Below are 23,654 nucleotides of genomic sequence, written 5' to 3' on the forward strand. Positions count from 1 at the left end.
ACCATAGAGATAGACATAGAGCGGAAACTCTTTTATCAAAGACCTAACTCAGTTGTCAGAAACCTACATATGTGGTGAGAATGTATTAGTAGAAAAAACTATGTGAAAACAAAAACAACACTCGTATGTGTGATTATTTTGAGTAATTTTAATGCTTTAAAAAAATGGATGTTTTTAAATTTATCAGAGGAATTCTAACGTTGCCTTAATTGTTGCATCAAAAGGTTTTTGTGGTCGACTTTCTTTTATAAAACTAGCCTGTGCTACAAACGTGTTACTGCAATCTTTACTGGAACTACTTTATGTGTTGGCTAGAGATTTGAGAGAAGACTTTTATCCCTATTTTCAACGTGTCCTGAATAGATTAATATGTTTGCTCAATAGTCATGATGCTAACCAATTGGAGTGGACTTTTAGTGTGTTTCGCTTATCTATTTATGGTTCTTAAGCCTTATTTGAAACGCAATATAGGCTTTGTCTTCAATTATATACCACCCTTGCTGGACGAGAGACGCTATGAAGAACGTGTTACCAATTATGCCGTTTTTCATTTATTGCTCGGGATGTTCGTGATTATGGCAAGTTCCTGGAGTTTATATTGAAAACTATAGAGCGTGAACAAGCTGATAGTGTGCAGGGCTGTGGGAGTTTATTGAGATAAAGCGCGGCGTAAAGGGACAATTCCATTGCATTGCCGGAGACTTTGGTGGCGGATAAGAAGATAAAACCACAACAGAGCTAGCAGTTGAATGATATAGTGGAATATCGTCAAATAATCCACTGTATCATTCATCATACCAAGTATCTGACAGCTGTCCCAATGAAATTGTCTCTCAAATCTTATTAAGAGACTAGCTGACCCGGTGCGCTTCGCCACCCCAATTAGAAGAATGAAATAGTACTATTAAGTCTCCATTTGTGAATCTAATTGTAAATGTCTAATTTCATATTTCTGGGTCCATTATTATAGAAAATGCAAAAGAAAGTTACCACTAAAGTCACTATTTGTGAATTCAAATTCATTCAGAAACATGTGTGCCTAATTTTAAATTTTTAGGTTTATTATTATAAAATATTCAAAAAGTACCATTGCAATGAACAAATAGTACCACTGATTATCACTTTTGAATTCGCATTCACTAAACCATAACCCGTCAAGTTTGAATTTTAAATTTGTATAGCCTTTCCTATATTATCAACTAATTTTGTTTCTATAACAATTAATATTTAAAAATTATCACAAAACCCAAAAAAACGAAACCGCGGCTTTGAAATTCTTCGGTTCTTGGAAAAGCTAGGTCCATTATTATAGTAAATTCATAAAAGTACATATGAGATCAAAGAAAAAGTACCAAGAAGTACGGCCTTGAATTGTCACTCACTTGGGAACATAGACGCCTAATTTCACATTTCTATGTCCATTATTACAGAAAATTCAAAAAGTACCATTAGAATATATAAAAAGTACCAAAAAGCCCCCACTTGTGGTTTCCCACTCACTCCCATATAAGCTTAATTTCATGGTTTTAGGTTCATTGGTGAATAAATTACAAAAAGTACCATTAGAATATAGAAAAAATACCAAAAAGTCCCGCCTAGAATTCTCACTCACTTAGGACCATATATGTTTAACTTCATATTTCTATGTCCATTATTACAGAAAATTCAAAAAGTACCATTAGAATATAGAAAAAGTACCAAAAAGCAGTCACTTGTAGATTCCCACTCACTCCGGTCCATATAAGCTTAATTTCACTCCCATATAAGCTTAATTTCATGGTTTTAGGTTCATTGGTGAAGAAATTACAAAAAGTACCATTCGAATAAAGAAAAAGTACCAAAAAGTCTCCCCCTAGAATTCTCACTTGAAAATAAATAATAATAAAAAAAAAAAAAAATTTTATTCAAATAAAAATATTCGTATGTCTATGTCAAATTATAGAAAAACATATTTTATGAAAAAGTACCAAAAATAAACACAATTATTATCCCTTAAGGGTTAGAATTTCCAAAAAGTACCAAACTTATATTTTTTGATAATTAAAGAATACGATTTAAAATTTGTTTCTATGTTTATTGGTTTAAAAGATACATAGTTTGCCAAAAAAGTACTAAAATACAGTTTTTTCTCGTTTTCCCCCCTAAAAGTTTCGAATTTCGAAAAAGTGCGAAACACCTGTCAGCTTATTTTTTTAAAAGGAGTAACATGCAATTTTAAGTTTTTTCGAATTTCCAAAAATCCCTTCTTATAGGATCGTTTTGGGGAGGGAGGAACCCACAGTTAAAATTTCGTGATTCTAGCTTCAGCCGTTTGGGCTGTGCGATGATGAATCAGTCAGTCAGTAACGTTACTCTTTTATATATATATACTATTGTTTTATTAAGGGGACGATATACACTATTTAAATACACACACTTATACTACACACTTTAAAAACACACTTTATGATGTACAAGTATACAAAGCGTTTATATTAAACTGACTAACGACTGCAACCTCTGCCATTATTTATTGACAGCGCCATCTTTCGAGTAGCATCTACAATGATCTTAACGGACAAAACTAGAATATTCGAATTCTAGAGCTTTTAGCAGTTTCAATGTTTAGTGTTGCCATATACAAACAATTCTAAAACTTCGTGCCAAAGCCATTATTTGGTTTACCGCATTTAATCTTGAAGGCTTAACATCAATTAGAGATATAATAGTATCCAGATATTTTTTCCAATTCAGTTCTTAATATTGTTTCTAAATCTTTTATATTTTAGAGGTTTTACTTCTTTACTTCCCGATCTAAAAGCTCCCATAGATTATCTATGGTTTGAAATCGGGGGATAGGGGCGGCCATTCCAAAATTTGCACATAGTTGGTGTTTAAACATTACCTGGGTCCATTTTTTCACAAAGATTGGGTAGCACATGTTGTTACAGTACCTCACAGTATTTAATGGCATTATATTTCTTTACATTTTTGTTATAGGACCACTACCATCACGGGAGAAAGTTGCTAATTAAAATATAAATGAGCTACATTCAATCGACTACTTCCAGACTTTCTTTCCACGTTGTTTCTCAGACGAAATCGCGATGCAATTTAATACATAGAATAAAAATGCAAAAGAAGAGATAAATTAGATACCGTTATAAGTTTCGTGTCACGTTCAAAGGTCATATGACACTGCGTTGCATATTTTTGCTCGAATCTGTATTTGGTAAAAGATTATGTTTTTGAAAACTAAAATTACGGAATATAGTTTTCAAAGGAAGTTTAAAATTCTGGGAAATCCCAAACCTTAGTCTCAATACGCATTTCGAGACAAGTTGAAAATTTGTATTATTAAGATACAAAATGTTTACATAAACAAATATGCTACTATTAAAACTTATGTGAGCACGTGCTCATCGGAATTAAAAAATGCCTCCCATGTATTCTGCAATATTTACGAATTACGTAACATAGTTCGTTTTTACTTGAATAAACATGCTATAAATAAATAGCTCCTAATAAAACGCTAACGAGTCACTACTAAAAAAACAACAACTCTCTTATGTTGACAGACAATCAGAGTTGCCATAATACACTTTACTTTAAAAAAAGTAACGAGTTTAATTTTTAAAATCTATTTACAAAATTTGATTTTATTATACAAATAAAACAAAAATAATTTAACAAAGCGTATTGTTTAAAAGTTATAGACAATTTATGGTTTTATCAGAGAACCGAATTATTTTTATTTTTTTAATTTCTTTTCAAATAAATATCATTTTGGATGAATAATATTTTTCGAAATCTAATGTTTGTTTTTTGATAAGAATAAAAATAAAAAGTTGGATTGAAAAGTATTAAAATCTGGCCTATGGTTTTTACATCATGTTTGGAGAGCTATTAATAAAAACTAAACATACATATATTAAAATAATAATATACACTCAGGTCTCGTTTTATGCGATAGATGCGTTCCAAAAAAAATCGCATAAAACTAATGAGCTAGCGTCATATAAAAACTAATGATTCGTTCCAAAATTCTGAAAAACCGCATAAATTTAAATTTTAATTAAAAATCCAGAGCAAAATCGCATAAAAAAATCAACAAAAATATATTTATTTCATTTACTTAAACAGTAAAAACAAAAACCCTTTAAAAAAATTAAACAAAAATATAATATTAATTCATTAATAACAGAAAAAACAGAAAATGATCAAAAAAAATAAGCTAAAACATTTTTTAAGGAAATTCTGTAAATATGTATGATCCATCTGAATGACTGAATAATTGTCGGCATAGTTTAGGAATTGGTTCAACGTCATTTTCATCACTAGATATTATCATATTGTAAAATATAATTTTCATCACTAGAATTTAAAAAAAAACATCTAAAATTTTAGAATCTGTTAAAATTCCAAAAAAAAATTGTGAATTTAAAAACCGCATAAAAAAATCCGCATAAAACGAGACCTGAGTGTATCAAAATTAACTCAACTGCACCCAACGTACTTTTATTGAATTCAAAGTTATAAACATGACGTAAAATTGCTAAATCTTACTGTATTTGCACATTATTGGTATTTTTATCAAGAATTTGACTATAAAACGTAACATACGAAAATGTTTTGGCAATTATTATATTAGCGGAGTTCCTTATTAAGTGCGAATCGTCTTTCATCATTGCAAATGTAAAATTGTATAGGATTTTGTGTGTATTTTGTTATTGGATTATTGTAAAATTTTGCCTTTGCAATGATGCTAGACCATTCGCACTTAATAGTGAAATCCGCTATTATAAAATATATAAACAAATGAATAAAAGTGGTGCAGCCGATAAATTTATGCTAAAATTGCAGTTTAAATGCCATTACGGCAACACTGATGCAGACAACATTTAATTAAATTCTCTCTTGTGCCTCTCCTCAGCAGCCTCTTATTTTAATTTAAAAACTCCGTTAGTGTTTTACTAACGGTGACGTCATAAATGAATATGAACCACCACCACCGGCTAGAACAGATATTCCATTCCGTCTTCTCCAATACATTTTATTATTTTTGTATAGTGGATGTTTTTGTTAGAATGATTTTTGCGTTCGTCTCGTGAGGTTGTTGTTCAGTCTATGGACAAAAAGTGTGTGAGCGAGTGTACAAAACGCGTATAGAAAACGTCAGCGTGCTAGTGTTTTTTTTTTGTTCATGAGTATGAAACAAAATAGTGTGTATATGTATATAAAAAAATATAAAATTAAGAAAAGAGAAGAAAAAAATTAATAAAAAATTATTTAAAATTAAAAAAAAAATACAAATGATTTTATTTGTAAACAAACCAATGAGTGTTAAAATTTAACAATTCACAAACATAGATACCTAAGCTAAACAAAATTATAATCTGATAAGAATATTTAATTATATAGAATTATGGCAATAAGTACTTATACGTACAGAGTAAATATTTCAAAGAAACAGACATGTGTATAAATTTTTTAAGCAAATTTAAAATGACTTAATTTTTGGGTGTTCTTTTTTTATACAAAATGTATATATGGTTGCTTTTTTACGCTGCTAAATTAAAATTATTTAATAAAAAAACAACAATTAATACCATAGAATTTGTTGTTTTGTATATGTATATTTTTTTTTATTTATTCTTATACATAATTCTCTTATGTGTTTAATATTTGTTGTTAATTTGTTGTTATTTACTTTTTGTGCGAATTAAGTTATTGCTCTCCGTTTTTCTCCATATGAAATTATACAATTTTAAAGCATACTTTAAGGAGTTGAAATTATTGCTGTAAAGTTTGCAAAATGCAACAGTGTTGCCATTCTGTTATTGTATTTAGGCGTTTTATAGTCATATTTTCAATTAATTTAAGAAGTGGGTCTCAAACAAAATGTGCTGTAGTGTATTATACATTAAAATACAAACGATTTATGGAAATTTTATTAATCTTTAATTTTTTTCCTTTTATAAAATTAGACTTTGGTCGTATGTAGAAAGGCCCTAACTCAAATAATTTGAAATTTACAGGAGTAGGAGAAAACATAATAGATACTAAACTGTATTATCAAAATGTTAAATTTGTTAAACAATTATATGTAAATCCATAATTTCTGATACTATTGCATTATATTTTTGTGACGAGGTGTATTTGTGTGAAATGTGAGTTAGGACTTTTCTACATGGGACCAACAATAAGTATTTTACTTAATATTCTAGGTTATTTCTGTTAGATTTAAATATTGTTTAATGGCATAGAGATTTTATTTTAATAGAGATTTTGTGTAATTATCAAGAAAAACAACCAAAATACGAAAAACCCATAATATTAATATAAAAAAAGTTTAACCAAACAACTGTTGCAAATTATGCAATAAATAAATCTTATAACAAAAATATTTATTAGATTTTTAAATAATTATAATCATTAAAGTGTGTTAAAATTTAAAAAAAAATCTTTTTCTTGCAGTTTGTCAAAAAGTCTAAAGAAAAGTGTTTGTAAAAAGTGCTAAGTGTTTAAAAAATTTATACTAAGAAGTATATAAATAACAATTTCAATAATATATCAAGAATCTCAAATAACCCCACCATATCCAAGGATTTATTTATCTATCTACCAAATTCATTGAACCAGATCAACTATGGGAAACATACATACAACTGGACCAAATCAGGCCTTAATTGTATCAGGTAAGTCCACGACTACTTTACTAAATGTTTTCAATGAAATTTTCTGTTATCAGAGTTAAATTTTAAATTGATATTGGGTATGGTAATTCCCAAACAAAGTAAACTGACCTTGAAAGCCTGTATATAGGAAACTATATAACTATCTATGTAAATGGTTTTAAGTTAAGTCTACCAGCTTCCGTTTTTTGTTATTAAAATGAGCCGATATTAGAACAGTAAGCGTTGTACCATGCATATTATTTTTTTTAATACGAGTGTTGGAAATTGGCTGGAAACCTGCTGTAAAAAGAAAAAAATTGTTTAAATTTCTTATATTCTTAAGGTAACATCACATTTTTCTATTTTGTGTTTGTAAGAAAAGTTCCCTAGATTATACATTTATAAAAGATTTCGCAAATAATTCTAATATAAAAAAATAATAAAAAACAATTTAAATTAAAGAATTCAATCTAACCCTAGAAATAGAATAAACAACTTCTTTAACAACCAAAAAATTAAGTCGTTAAAAGTCCTGGATAAAATAATGTTTATAACCTTTTGCAAAAGATTATACATAATATTATTATAACATATTTTACTACAATATTATTATAACATTATTAAAATAAAAATCGTTAAAGAAATGAAAGTTGTTAATTGGTTTTTGGATTTATTTATTTCAACTATACTTTTTAAAGAAAATAACTCAGAAAAAGGTATTTAATATGTCAAAAAGTACTAAAAAATGTACGACAGCTCTGAATTGTTCATTTGTGATAACTAGGGGGCGGATTTATATGCAAATGCATGTTTTTTCTCGAACGTCCAAATACAATGTAGACCAATTATCTATCCGAATCGCACATTTTGCTGCAAAATGGCATCGATTTGTTAGTGCATATTTTTGCATATTTTATTGATAATGCATATTTTGTTATATTTTACTTCAAAATGCATATTTATATGCATATTATGCCAATTTTTAATAAAAATATATATTTTTTGTCATTAATGGGCAATACATTGTTTCGACAACAATTTGTTTGTCGAATTTATTATAGAAATAGCAGTAGATAACATTTACTAACTAACTTCTTTCGACATCGAGAAACTGGCATTAAGTTCTTCATTGCTTAACAGTAATTGAAAATTATCATTTCAAAACATTTTTCTTCAAAAAAGTTTAGTTTTTTTAAGTATCAAAAATTCATTAAATGTATCGAAAAACATTCATATTTGTTTTAATTGCAAATTCGATTTATAAGAGATTTCGTTATCGAAAGATTCACATACACAGTTACCGCTCCTGACAGTCATTTCTACGAGACTGACGTAAACTAGTGATTTTGGAAAACTTAGAGACACTATAGATTACATAGAGACACTTAAGTGATAATTGTCTTTATGCTAGATTCCATGGGATGTATAAAGTAACCAATTGCACGTCAAATGACCCAAAATATATAAATTGGAGTCAGCCAAGTGATCAGATATTATTTCCCTCTATAAGGGATACATTTACTAATTGCTTAATTGCTTGGTTATTACGAGATAAAAATTAAGGTTGGATGCTACTTTACAGCACGATCAAAATAGAGAAGCTCTAAAGATTATGGCTTTAAACAAGTATTCATACCAAGATATTACAATTAATATATCGTCCATCGTTTTTTCAGAAGAAAAATTATTTTAAAAATAGTTTTAGAACTTTAATTGTTTAATTCCTGGTATAATTTAAAGAGTTCTAACTGCTGGCAACAGTGTTGTGTATTTTTTTGGACATTTCGAATTCCATACTTAATTATTTTATGTTTCTGCACAAAAATATAAGTGCATATTTTTTAAATTTATAGGTCATATTTTGATTTTTTTGAAGCATATTTTAGGCGCATATTTTCCAATAATAAATGCATGAAAATCCGCCCCCTAGTGATAACCTCATGTTACTGTATTTACAATTTTATTTTTAGTAGAGCCTTAAAGTATGCACCTCTTTGGAGTATAATTAAGATTAACTTGTTTTTTTATATAAATATTTTTGAGAACATTTGATAGTTAAACATTTAATTCGTTAAATTATTGATGAGTGCATAAATAATTAGTTACTTTGAAAAGTAATTAAACAAGTATTTAGAATTTATTTACACTAGGGTATTTCCAATCGTAAGCACATTGTTTATATCCATTTGCAAATAATCTTTAGTCCCATGAAAATTATTTAAAACTCGAAAATTCTTATTAAATACAGTGGCATTTATTTAATGCATATATTAAAATTTTGTATGGTTTTAATTGCTTTTTCAAATACCCATTACACATATCATGACCTAATTTTCAATTTCAGTTAAAAGAAAAGTTAAATTTTTTAAATTTATATTGCAATTATTAATTAAATTCTCAAATTAAATCACACTTCAGTTTAAATCAACTAAAATAATCGGCAATTATGTACATTTTCTCAGTATAATCACAAATTCCATGTTAGCTATAAAATTCTTCTCTTTCAGTTCATATAAATAAGTAGTATCAAATTTTGAAACCGATATTTACCACATTTCATATTAAATTATTTCATTTCATTGAGATTTTACTTCCAGACTCTTAACGTTTGATATACATTTTTCAAAATATGTATGTAAAATATGTATAAAGAAAACATGTGGTTTTGAAGGAACAATTTAAATATAGAAATGATGCAATTGTTGGTCATTTCGAATTTTGATAAAATCTATAACAAACATATTTATTTAAATATATACAAGACCTAAATGTATGTATATTAGAGTGCTCCAAGATTGTATGGACGAAAAAAACTTTCTAGGTACAGGCCGTCCCCCCCTCTAGAATTGTTCTATGTATTGTAGAAATACGTTGTGTAAAATATTAGGATGATAGGATAACGTTAACTGGTGGCGCAACGACGCTGAAGTTTTGAGGTGCATTTACAAGGGGAAAATATGCAGTTTTTTCAGTTTTTGTAAAAATTTTGCCATTAAATAATGACTTTTACAATTTAATTTAAAAGAATCGAAATATGTACGTTATTGTCGTTATAATAAGATATAAAAGACAAAAATTGGTGAAAAAATGTTAAAGTTATTAAAAAATCGCCAGGCCATTAACGTGACTCAGGCCACTAGAACAAGAAATTTATGAACAAAATTAACATATTTTGAGAAATAATAAAATAAAAGCTTATTTTTACTTAAAATATATCCATATTTACTTGTATATGAGTTTTTGTACTCGTAGGATACCGTTAACCTATTCGCAGGTATGACCAAAAAAATTAAATTTTTTTAACGGCAGTTTCAAAACTCCAATTTCAAATTTTTAAAAATTTTGTTAAACAAATTTCAGAATTTTTTGATCATCACATGGGGATTTATTGACAACATAATAGGGAATAAAAATGTGAAAAAAGTATGTCAATACCTCCTATAGTTTTTCCGTACCTGCGATATAAATTTTGCGATTTTCGAGAAAAACTAATTTTTTGGCCATATTTTGGGGAATGACCAGAATTTCATTACTGTAATGATTTTTAAGTAAAAGCTATTCAGAATAATATAGTCCAGGTAATTTTAAATATAGTCTGAAAGTTTTACTAAAATCGGAAAACTTTAACCCTTAAATCGTGAAGGTCAAAGGTCAATTTTTTCAATATTTGGAATTTCTCATGGAAAGATAGCGAAATATTATATATTTTTGGGCCGATTTTGATGAAACTTAAGAAAAATATAAAATGAAGTCTAGTATTCATAATAACAGTACAAAAATGGAAATTAACCCTTAATAGCACTTGGGGTCCAAATGACCCTCAACTTTTAAAATCACGAAAAACACATTAATTTTGCCCCAAGTACTCTTAAGGGTTAATTTCCATTTTTGTACTGTTATTGTGAATACTAGACTTCATTTTATATTTTTCTTAAGTTTCATCAAAATCGGCCCAAAAATATATAATATTTCGCTATCTTTCCATGAGAAATTCCAAATATTGAAAAAATTGACCTTTGACCTTCACGATTTAAGGGTTAAAGTTTTCCGATTTTAGTAAAACTTTCAGACTATATTTAAAATTACCTGGACTATATTATTCTGAATAGCTTTTACTTAAAAATCATTACAGTAATGAAATTCTGGTCATTCCCCAAAATATGGCCAAAAAATTAGTTTTTCTCGAAAATCGCAAAATTTATATCGCAGGTACGGAAAAACTATAGGAGGTATTGACATACTTTTTTCACATTTTTATTCCCTATTATGTTGTCAATAAATCCCCATGTGATGATCAAAAAATTCTGAAATTTGTTTAACAAAATTTTTAAAAATTTGAAATTGGAGTTTTGAAACTGCCGTTAAAAAAATTTAATTTTTTTGGTCATACCTGCGAATAGGTTAACGGTATCCTACGAGGACAAAAACTCATATACAAGTAAATATGGATATATTTTAAGTAAAAATAAGCTTTTATTTTATTATTTCTCAAAATATGTTAATTTTGTTCATAAATTTCTTGTTCTAGTGGCCTGAGACACGTTAATGGCCTGGCGATTTTTTAATAACTTTAAAATTTTTTCACCAATTTTTGTCTTTTATATCTTATTATAACGACAATTACGTACACATTTCGATTCTTTTAAATTAAATTGTAAAAGTCATTATTTAATGGCAAAATTTTTACAAAAACTGAAAAAATTGCATATTTTCCCCTTGTAAATGTACCTCAAAACTTCAGCGTCGTTGCGCCACCAGTTAACGTTATCCTATCATCCTAATATTTTACACAATGTGTTTCTACAATACATAGAACAATTCTAGAGGGGGGGACGGTCAAAATTCGCAATTTTATTTTTTTGGAGCACTCTAATGTATATATTTATGCAAATAAACATGGCAGCATTTATTTTCGTATAACTATGTATAGACATTTATAGCTGTATTGAACGCATTTCCTTTTAGCGTATAAACCCTACGTCATGTTGTGGCCATAAGGGGTTTTTAATTGATTTGGGCACTTATATAACTCACAATTTCCAATAAATTTGTTCATTCTTAAAACTGTGTTATTTTGGAATCACAACTCCTCTTTGTATCGGATCTTAATTTTCTAATGATTTATTCCAGTACTGAAAAAACATATTGTTACGTTTTTACCTTTTAAAAACGGTGGTTTATTTCCTCTGTATTTTAATACACACCCACGTTTATAATTCACAACCTAGCAGTTCTGGGAACTTATACAGCACACTGTAAGGCCGTTAATTATCGATGCATCAGAATAGACTGACTGGTTGATGTTCTCACGACCACCTGCATTACCATCTAGAACTTTCCAACTCCTTCTATTGATGCTTCTTGAAAGCTCTATTTCTACGATGATCAACTCAAAGCTTTTATTCGATGTTGTATGTTCCACAGCTATGTTAATAATATCCACAGATATGTTAATAAGGATTACTGTTAAGTTAACTGCTGTTATGCGTCCGGTAAACAACATTGTCCACAATTAGAAGACTAATTGGGGACAAGAAGGTTGAGAAACATGATGCAACTTTAAACCTTAATGGCTGGTTTAAAGTTATATTTGAACCGTTATATTTGAATTCAAATACAATTTCGTAACAATATAAATGAATACCCCTATATTAGAAAAACGATTTCTCAAACTCTTTAGATAAAAGAGTAGTTTGTTGCAATGATCATTTTATTATTATTTTATGGTGAAGATTTTATTTCATTGTTCAAGTTAAGTCTTTTTTTCATCGAGATATTGAACAGAAAATAATCCCTTGGGTCTAAATCACGTTTTAGGGAAATCTACATTTGCTTTGAATAGAGAATATGATCTACGTCAAATCGTAGATATATTCATGGAATTTCGAACAGGACACGACTTACTTCAAGATGTCTTTAAGATTCTGTTTTGATTCAAATACAGAAAATAGCCGCATGTTTCTTAATCTAGAGAATATGATGGATAGGAGACAACCTTTTGAGGTGCAATTGTTTTCAGGATTCACGTTGTTTTTTTAGTTTTAAGGAAATCAATACATCGTGTAAAGCTTTGAGAATGTGGTGAATTCGAAGTTAATCCATATAGCTTCATGGACCTAAAGATGTCCTTAAAATGATCCCTATGCTAAAGTCCCATATCATGTTGTATAAATCGATTGCTTTGGATGGTTCTTAGTCTAACTAATATTGATACTCGTAACAGCTTTGCCTATTGTAGTCAACTATTCAATATGTCATGTCTAATCAACTAGTCATCATTTAGATCAATTTATGGAATTTTGAACATTGATTACTTTTTGACGATTACTTGATGACTAAGTGTATTTACGACACGTTTAAAATTATCCAAACTATGCTAATAATAATAGTGAAATTCCCGTTGCTTTGTTTTCTGAAGCTTTGAGCTGGTAGGCTACCAGTAGTGATCTAAATCTTGAGAATATGATGGAAATATACAACGTCAAATCATGGAGGAATGGCACAACTACATTGTAGTAGAATTATTCCATGATCTCTAATGTCATGTGATGGAAGAAGCTCTTGATAAAATATCACTTTTTCGATGACTATATACATAACGATTGTAATAAATAATATTAATAGTTGCTTTGTTTTCCATTTTTTGAGAAACTCAATCCCTTGTGCAGCAATTGAAAAAGCTGTTTCAGGATATTGTTGACCGTACTTTTCATCTTAGTGTTCTTAAGAGCTGATCTTTACATTTCAGCTGGTCTTAAATAGGTAGAAGTCTGATTTTTCAGAAATCTATCAATCTCAAATTTACATTGGAATATTTGGTATTTGTTTATTACTAGCAGTATTTTTATCACTAAATTGTTTTAAACTGTCCAACAGGTTGTAATAATATTCTTAGAGGTTTCGTTTTCTTCCTTTTATGAAAATCAATGCCTCAGTTAGCCGGTATTCTCATCTTAGCCTTCTTCAGCGCCTATACGGAAGTAGAAATTTACTGTTTTAACTGGTCCTAGATCTGAGGAGTTTTGTGATGAAAGCATGTTTTTCATCTGTACATTGCATTAATGCAAGAGCGTATTATAGTTGAATAAATGGGCCAATTTTTTCATAAAATTATGAAACTGATGGAAATAATATTAAAATTACCTTTGCAAGGAAATGAATGCTGTGTGGTTGGATGAATTATGTTGCAAAGATCCCGGATTAGCAATCTACTATTTTGCAAATAAGTATAAATTAAATATTAGCTGCCGCTGAATAAGGACTAAAACAGAGATTTATTTATCGTATTTATTTGGAAGCTTTAAACTACAATTGTTAAAGATGAAAATTAAAGAAATTCCTATATAGGAGTCTTTATTAATTTTAATATTAAAAGTTCAAACAGCATTAGATATATAAATCTGAAGTACTTGTTTGATAATGGAAATAAAAACAATAAAAATTTTAATTCCACTCACCATTAATAGTAGAGTGCTTTTAAAATTTAACCCAACCATGCATACTACACTCACACACAATACAAATTTTCTATTTAATATATTTTCCTTTCCACGAATACATTCTATATCCTGTTGAAAATCCTTTGAATTTCAATTTCATAAATTCTTGCTCACTCATATCATATTTTCGTCATTAGTCTCTCAATTGTGTAAAATTTAACTCTCCTTTTATCTTACCATTTGCTTTTGTACTCTCCCTCTCTCATACTCTCAGTACTTAGCTCTCATTATTTGTTAAAAACATTGTTTATTTACATAATTTTTCTCGAACACGTTTAACTTCTAGCCCCCACTCTAACCGGCCGTTTTGAAAGTTCATAGAACAAGTAGTAAAATATTGTATAGTACACAACAATAACAACAACAACAGCAACTATATATACGACAAAATATGAGAAAAAGAAATGAATACCGGCCGGCGCCATTTATGTCTAAACAATGTTGCTTTTCAAAAGTATAACACAGGAAAAACAGAAAATAAAGGATGTTCACTACACTGAGAAAATTAATATGTATTGTGCTGAATTGCAAAATTTGGAAGAATTTTTGGAAGTTTCATTGACTTACTAAATGATTTGTGCTGTACTCTGTATTGGTAATCATGAACGCGTTATACTATGTGTATATTTAAAATTTAAATCAGAGGTCTTCAATATAATATAAAAAGGCCCTAACTCGGTAGTCCACATTACCCGAAGTTACTCTATATGTTTCTTCTTAATTAAAATATGCTCGACATTTACAAATAGTTAATCTTTGATCTTCTTAATGAATGTTTCTTTTAAAAAATTTACAATAAGTATTAAAATCTTAATCTAAACTAAACTAAAACAAAAGTTGTTATTGCCAACATAAGTGCTCGTTAAAATGATTATCTGGCCAGATCCAGTATTTTCAATCGCCTCAGTCGTCTATGAACCTCAAATGACAGCAATTCCCTGGCAAGGGGATTTCGGTGATCCATTAGTTCGACAGGTAGGTTAAACTGGAGAGTTTGATCTTCTCGCGAACATTCTCTATGGGAACATTAAGATCCCTAGGGATATAACTATTCCGATTGTTCCATAGGACACCAGTTATTGTCCTGCTTTCTGACTGCTTTCATTGAAATGTTTAACGTTAGATGAGGATCTGATTTGGAAAGATCTTTCTTGTATTTCTGTATTAGTCCATCGTGTCAGACTTTATCGATGACTTGAGATATGTTAATAAATAATGCAGAGCAATACTGCTTGCTCTCGAAGGTTTTCCGAATAAGAGTATTTATCCGATGTCCAGTTCGATAGTACTTTTGTAATTCAACCCATACAATTTTTGACTTTTCGTTTGCAAAATCCCACTTTTATTAAAAATTGGCCCTTCTTTAATTTTTTTTTGCTATAAAGAAAGCTTAGAAGGGTATAAAAACGGGCCAATTTTGAAAAAAAGTCGAAAAAGAAAAAGCTATCTAAACCATTTTGCTAAGAACAATATGTAATAAATGTGAGAAAAAACACCTGTTTCGCCAAAATGTATAAAATGTACTATCTTCTGAAGCAAAATTGACGATCAGGAATAATGCAATTTTCGTCAAGGTGTACTCAAGTAGTAACTTTTCAAAAAGTTTCTGAGAATATTGACAACAGGCTAATGGAACGGTATGATGTCACTTGAATAACACATTTTCCATAATTATCTCAGATATTATCCATGAGGATAGGAAATATCCAATACGTTGTATTGAGTTAAAGAAAATAATTCTCAGTGGTAGTAATTTTATCCATATTTTTCTATTTCCAGCATTTAGGCCTTTGATTGTCGTCCTCACAGTAGAGAACCGGAATTTAATTGGGGGTGGCACCACATTATTTATTACATTATCAGTGATAGATGAATTTGTATCATTTGGGCTAAATACATTCTCCAAGTGATTGGCAAATGCTTTGATTTTTTTTGAAGTTTTTTTTGCACATTCTCCGTTCTGTAGGCGTATGGGCGACTCATATACATTAGGACATTGCATATTTTTCGCAGCTATCTAGAGACTAGTTTTCTTAGTAGTGTCTAAGTTTTTAAGGTCATTTCTCAGATTAGATAGTTTATTAATCTTCAATGTGACGAGAAGTCTTCTTTGGCACTGATTAAGTTTAACCTTTACGCTAAGAGATCGCGATTATTGCCATTGACGTCTGGGTGTTCTCTTTTCTTTGATAAGAGACTCAATGTTTCTAGGATATTTTGAATGTCTGTAATTCCCCAAGGTGACTGGGGGCATAGACACTTTAATAACGTTTGTTAAAATATCTGTAAATATATCGACCATATTCATTTAATATATCCCTCTGTCTCATCTCTTGATCGAGTTTACATATGCTACTGCAAGTGGTCATTTGTATGAAAACTACAAATCAATAGCTCAGGACCTATATATCATGGATGACATGAGGAATAATTATTTTATTTGTATAGGATTCCATAAGATCAGCTAGGGTTCTGAAGTGCACGATAGTAAAACACACGATGGTAGTTAAATCAGCTATGGATCATAGATGATTGGAGGACTAATAGTTTTATTTGTACAACTAACCTCCATTATCACGATGTCTTAACAAATAGTTATACTTTCGGTTAAAAATATTTTTGTATGAAAACTGTCACTTACCCCCTGTTCGTGTAAAAAAGTTTAAAGCGTCAGCAGTTGTAGAAATTCCTGTTAAAGTTTGGAGAATCATGAAATCATTTGTAACACTGTTCTTTATTATTTAAACTAATTTTTAGAATAATATTAATCCATATATTCCAAAAGGATATAAATAAAGCGATTATGAATTCAATATAAAACAAAATTTTTGAAAATTACCTTTACTTTTTCTCTCTCTGTACTCATCCACTACATGGTCCTCAGTACACAATAACGGGTATTATGTTGTTGATTGTGTAAAGTACTATGTATTTTTTTTATTTTTTTTTTGAAAATTCACGTAGCTGAACATGGAAGAAAAATCAATATTCCTTGGCAGAAAACTGAAGTTGGCTTAGTCAAAAGACATTGTCCTTGTTAAATTATTTTTTTACGGATGTTGATTTGCCGAAAATTGAATGTCAGTGGCCTTTTGTAAAGTCAAAGTGTATGTTTTTTTCTTCGTATATATTTCCTTTTCAATTTTGTTTGTGTTTTAAAAATAAATTTTCTATTTATATGTAATGAATATGACTTCCTTTTTAAGATGAAATGTATATAATATAAAGGATTATTTCTTGTTACATTATCATATTATTTGCTATTGTTTTAAATGTAAAGATTTCATTAAATTGTGTTTTTTTATTAAAGGAAAATGGCATTGAGTTTCATTGCATTTAAGGCAGTCGCATTTGGTGACCGCTGTCTCCTCTTCCAGATATAATCCTTATATTCATTATTTTTTTCAAAAATATATTCCGTTCTGTATTGTTTTTATAAAAATTATTTATATCTTTGAACTACTTCTTTGCAATAAAAAGAAGGGTTTCTCAATTATTTGCTTAAGCAAAGAATGTCGGGTTTTTTTGAATGAGACTTTCTAGGATAAGGCTAGCATTATAGCAAACGTGGGTTGTAATGCGATTAACACCTCCTCTGCTATTCCTCTTATAATCTCTAAATCGCTAGAGAAATGTTATCTGTTAAGGTTTGCTCAGATTAGGTTGTTCGGAATTGCGATGTTGACTTGGCCCGTATATGATGCTGAACGAATGAATCTAAATATTTCAGGACTCTGCATTCTATACGCATGCTATGAGACTTGGTCCACGATTCAACAGCTACTGCAGGAATTGTTCGTCATTGTACACCAACCTCATATTTTTGAAAGATGTTCCGGTCTCTTAGATCAGAACTTTTCAGTAACTAACCAAACTGATACACGAATGAACCAATGCATCCTAATAATATCGACTCTCGATATATTCGTTAGGTCATACATAAAAGGATAACCCATTGTTGCTCTCCTAGGCCCTGATAGAGCTGTGCAAAGACAGGAAAGGTGTTCCATGATTTCCTCCTTCATCATGGAAACTGATACAGATGTCTTTGGAAGGAGTATTCATTCTCCTAGCATGTGCGTCTTAAACAGTGTCCTTTATGTCTTTATGTCCCTTTGTGATACCCTAAAGGATCATGTTCCGGTCTCTTAGATCAGAACTTTTCAGTATCTAACCAACCTGATGCACGAATGAACCAATGCATCCTAATAATATCGACTCTCGATATATCCGTTAGGTCATACATAAAAGGATAACCTATTGTTGCTGTCCTAGTCCCTGATAATGCTGTGCAAAGACTGATGAGGTGTTCCACGGTTTCCTCAGTCTACAGATGTCATTGGAAGGAGTATTTATTCTCCTAGTACGTGCGTCTTAAACAGTGTCCTTTGCCATATTTTTGAAAGAGCTATCCATGGTTCAGCATGGAAACAGTTCGAAGCGATTGAGGGACTTGTTGATTACACCTTGGGTATCACAAAGGGATGGACCCAAGAGAGTTGCTGGAAGAGCAGCTGCTAACTTGAAGCTAACCTATCCTAAACCATCCAAAATCATGACATGTTGGAAGACTAGTTTTGGTGAAAATTGGAAGGACTTATCAGCGATATAATGTTCTAATTTGTCCTTTATTAAAATTCGAAATTGTTAAGTCCTTATTGGCAAACCCTATATACTTAATTTACTTAAATTTCGTCTTTGTCATGTCTTATCTAAGAACGAATGAAGACATTTATAACAATTCCTTTCAATGTCCAGCACTAAATTAAAAATAAACAAAATATAATGTCACCATCAAGTATAATTTTGTGCAGTACCAGCACATCATTAAAATGGAAAACAACTTTGAAAATAATATAATAGAAAAATCGCAATTAATTCAGGCTACATTTATTTTCCAATGGTTATTTTCCATAATGGGAATAAATTTGCCTCCATTATTGAATCATTACCAGGATGACGGCAACAAAAAACTTATACAATTTGTTTGGTTTTGCTTTGCCATCTATACAACACTCCTGGTGGCACTGGTTATATGGATAGTTTACATCAACAATATTGTAGTGGATTTTGTGGTATTTAGCAATGATTTGGATAGTATTACCAGTGTCCTAAGCATAAGCGTCAATATAACGGTGGCTTTTGTCCAGGTGATCATACAAATGGTATCTATAATTAAGCACAAATGCCTTAAAATGATGCTGAAGAGAATAGCCCAACTGGAACAGGATATATTATTGTATTTCCGTGAATACCAATTGTTTCAAGACGATGCGGGCTATTTAAATTTCCAACGAAGTCGTAAGCGTTTTACCTATTTGATTGTTGTTTATTTTGGTGTGTTTTCATTAGCGTTTGGCATTTTGCTGTGCTATGTCAACTATCATTTAGTGGCCAATATTATGGACTTAAGGGATAAAGCATTAAGCTTATTTTGTACATTGGCTCTACAATTAAAAACCGTGGAATATTGTATTATCGTCCAAATAATCGATGAATTTCTCAGGTCTTTGCAAGGCTCCTTAAGGCATCTAAAGTGGGAAATTGCCAAGAGTCAGGACAAACCCTTTATGGGGGCATTTTTCCATGGCAAACTAATGGCCAATCAATTTTTATTGAATCGTATTTGGTTTTTGGTTACGAATATGGAAGATTATTTTGCCATACCGATGCTGTCTTTATTTCTTTACAATGGAATTGCCATAACTCACACTATAAATTGGTCATATGTACGTTCATTTGATTATTTGTATAATGACATGGATTCCGGAATGTGTAAGTATTTTTTTAAAGAAAAGTTTTTTTTTAATTTCTTGAATCCGGATATTCCTATTTTTGTTGTACCTATTTGTGTTTATTAATCTGTTGACTTCGGTTAATAAAAAGGGAAATTTGTTTTAATCGTTTTATAAATGTCATATGGTTCCTAAATAATTCACATCAACTGATATTTTTTAACCATCTATATCCGATCTAGAATATAATTCAAGTCTCACATATTGACTGGTGTTTCAAAGTCTATTTTGGAGCTTCTTGAATGCTCCAGAATAGCGTCTGTAAAACTTTTGATTTACTGGAATATCGTTCAATTGGAGTAAACAACTTGTTCCTGAACTTCATCTATCAGCAATATTTCATTCATTTGTATACGATTGGACGGATCTCAGTGAAAAACGTTCTTCCTCCCTACCATAACCTATTTTCCTAGTTCCAATACAATGCACAGAATGAGTAAATGTCAGTCCCTCAGTGCTATTATAAGAAACAAATGCTGGTGAGACCGAAAGTTTCCGATTGACACCAAATATCTGAAAACTTAAACTCCAGTAATGTGTGTTGTTGGAGATTTGGCACAAAAAATTATCAACTATTTTTAATGAGTTGTGGTTTTATTTTGAGGACTAAGTCCAATAGAATCTCTTAAAAACAATGGTCTTGTTCCAATTTGATAAATACAAAAAAAATACAACATCATCTACTGAAGTTTCTACAATTGCATACCAAAGATATATTCCTCCTGTTGCTGGAGATTTGACCAGGTTCACTTACTACATATTATAAAGTCTTAAAAACGATGGATTGAAATATCTCGGCGTTAATTTGGAACAAGTACAACAATAATGTATCTGATTATAATTGATTGATTGATAACATCGACTCTCGATAAATCCGTTAGGTCATACATAAAAGGATAATCCATTGTTGATGTCCTAGTCCATGATAAAGCTGTGCAAAGACAGAAAAAGTGTTCCGGTCTCTTAGATCAGAACTTTTCAGTATCTAACCAACCTGATACACAAATTAAGCAATACATCCTTTTAATATCGACTCTCGATATATCCCTTAGGTCATCCATAAGAGGATAACCCATTGTTGTGACTGTTCTAGTCCCTGATAGAGCTTTACAAAGACGGAAAAGGTGTTCCACGATTTCCTCCTTCATCATGGAAACTTCTACAGATGTTATTGGATGGAATATTCATTCTTCTAGTATGTGCGTCTTAAACAGTATCCTTTGCCTTTATGTCCCTTTGTGATACTCTAAATCAGGACTTTTCTGTATCTAACCAACCTGATGCTCGAATGAGTGAATATATCCTAGTAATATCGACTCTCGTTATATCTGTTAGGTCATCCATAAAAGGATAACCTTTTGTTGTGACGGTCCTAGTACCTCATAGAGCTGTGCAAAGACAGAAGAGGTGTTCCACGGTTTTCTCTTTCATCATGGAAAATTCTACAGATGTCATTGGAAGGAGTATTCATTATCCTAGCATGAGCGTCTTAAACAGTGTCCCTTGCCTATTTCCAGGTACATCAGAATGACCCGAAACCCAATAAAACTCCAGGATAGAATGTATCATCATCAGAGAGAAAGATTTAATTGCAGGTTTACTGTTGCTAAAAAACTGGATATTCTCACTGAAAATACTGTTGTTCTTTAACCAGTATAACGGACTCTTGATGGTGGAAATCTCAGCCTGAATTGATCCTGCAGGGTTGGAGATCATCCGTCCCTGATAGATAGTCCGTTAAGTAAGGCTATGGGTGTGCGGTAGTCAATATTTGCAAGGATGTTAGATGTTGTCGCATGCCCGGTATTCATAGACTTTCATACCCCCACAGTACTGAGCTTGATCGCAGAATTTAAGGCCAATTTTTGCAGGTAGCCAGTGCCTCTTAACAAACAAATTTGTTCTCATTTGTAATATTTTAAATTAAATTTAGATAATTTCTCACAAATTTTCAGATCGCTTATACTACATAATATTGATATTTCTTATCATGCTACTACCATGTTGGTTAACTCAATCATGCATTGACAAGGTGTGTTTTTATTTCTGACATTTTCTAAAATATTCAAAGTAATTTAATGACAATAAACATTTTTTTACAGTACAATCAATTTGGCTCGATATTGCACAATATCAAAACGATCGATGATTTAGCTATAAATTGCCGTGTACGGGAATATTCATTGCAATTGATGCACCAGGAAATGTTATTTACCTGTTCGGGATTTTTCGATATTAATTTGAAATGTTTTGGTTTGGTAATTAAAGAAAAGTGTTATGAAAGGAATATTTTGTTATGTTATTATGATATGTTTCCAGATGATCTTATCGATATCTACGTATGTGGCTATACTGATACAATTTAAATTACAAAACGAAACGGAAAAGGCAAATGTTAGATTGTAAGATAAATGTTTAATAATTGCATTCAAATGAAATATACTTACCCACTTATTCATAATCAATTTTTAATTTTATAAAAGGTTTATAAAACACAATTTCCATACAAAATTCGTTTTATAAACCTGTAATAAATTTAAAAATGTATTATGAATAAGGCCTTTAATAAATACATGTTTAATCACTTTGAATTTAATTTTGTTAACAATTTGGAAAACTTTTGTTTATTTCATATTAAATCTAGTCATTCTATCCAATGATAACGTAATTTTGTATATATATGTATTAAAATTAGAAGGACCTCACAAGGTTTCAAATTTCATTTTATTCCAAGTATGTATTTCTCTACTGAGTTTTGTATTAAATCATCATAAATGCAAACATATTTGAAATAGGTCATCATATTCATAAATCGATAACAAAACTCATAACATTCTATGGCCGTTACTTCACAGCCATATAATTACATTTTGACAGTAAAATATTATGTCTCCCACACTCGAATCATTATTTAATTTTCAGTCAACAGAGTAATATTTTCATTATTGAAATGGAAAATAACTTTCTAACGAATGTAATAAAATAGTATTATTCCTTTTAATAAAATAATTATTAAATATGATATTGTGTGGTATTTGTAATTAATTTGGTTATATCATGGAATAGAAATTAATAGAATGATCAGCAATTAATTACATAACTGGTGATAATTATTATCTACTAGTTGACCGCCATGGCATCGCCCGGTAGCATTTACTAATATTAGTTCTTCAAGTTTCTCCAACCCACATACACCTGCCTGTTCTCATTTATTTGCATATAAAATATCTAAATTTGTTCTGCATACTTTAGGGAGCTGTTTTTCCGAGTTTTACCCGGAATTTCTTAATTTTTTTTCTTTACAAACGAATTTCGAATTCCTGAAAATTTCGAATCGAATAAAAAAAATCAGCCAAATCGCTCCAGCAGTTCTCACGTGATGCCATTACATACATGGACCATTTCATTTTTATAAATATAGAAGATAGATTATTTAAACATTACAACTAAACTTTAAACTGTACTTCATTTTGAGAAGCTGTACTTTCCCTAAGCTTCTCAAAGTTTTCTTCTTCCTCATACTTCAGCTTAAAAACTTAAAATATTAAATTTCATATCAAGTGCTAAGTATTATAGACTTTTTCTAACCACACTTTACTTACGTTTTTACCTCACGTCTGGACATCAAACCATTGAAAAGGGAAAACTGTCTGCCATCCCCACTTGGACAATTGTTGTTTGTGCCATGTTTTGTGGCAAGTTAT

The 23,654-nt window shown here is 30.2% G+C and overlaps 2 protein-coding genes across 3 annotated transcripts in view; both read left to right on the plus strand.

Annotated features, from left to right (window-relative positions):
* Positions 1–6,482: 6,482 nt before the first annotated feature.
* The window catches only part of Flo2 (flotillin-2), a 503,689-nt gene continuing 486,517 nt past the window's right edge, over positions 6,483–23,654 (plus strand). The window contains exon 1 of one of the 2 annotated variants that reach the window (XM_065508402.1): positions 6,483–6,677. In XM_065508402.1, the coding sequence (XP_065364474.1) occupies positions 6,629–6,677 (49 nt within the window). In that variant the 5' untranslated portion in view covers positions 6,483–6,628. The remainder of the gene's footprint in view (positions 6,678–23,654) is intronic. The other variant, XM_065508403.1, reaches the window with a different exon arrangement.
* Positions 19,072–22,356, plus strand: LOC135956619 (putative gustatory receptor 98b). Its single transcript, XM_065507162.1, has 4 exons — positions 19,072–19,930; positions 21,906–21,982; positions 22,053–22,208; positions 22,270–22,356. The coding sequence occupies exons 1-4, from the start codon at positions 19,072–19,074 to the stop codon at positions 22,354–22,356; spliced, it is 1,179 nt and encodes a 392-aa protein (XP_065363234.1).

The sequence above is a fragment of the Calliphora vicina genome, chromosome 4 (genome assembly GCF_958450345.1).
Source record: "Calliphora vicina chromosome 4, idCalVici1.1, whole genome shotgun sequence".
In the NCBI taxonomy this organism is placed as follows: Eukaryota; Metazoa; Arthropoda; class Insecta; order Diptera; family Calliphoridae; genus Calliphora; species Calliphora vicina.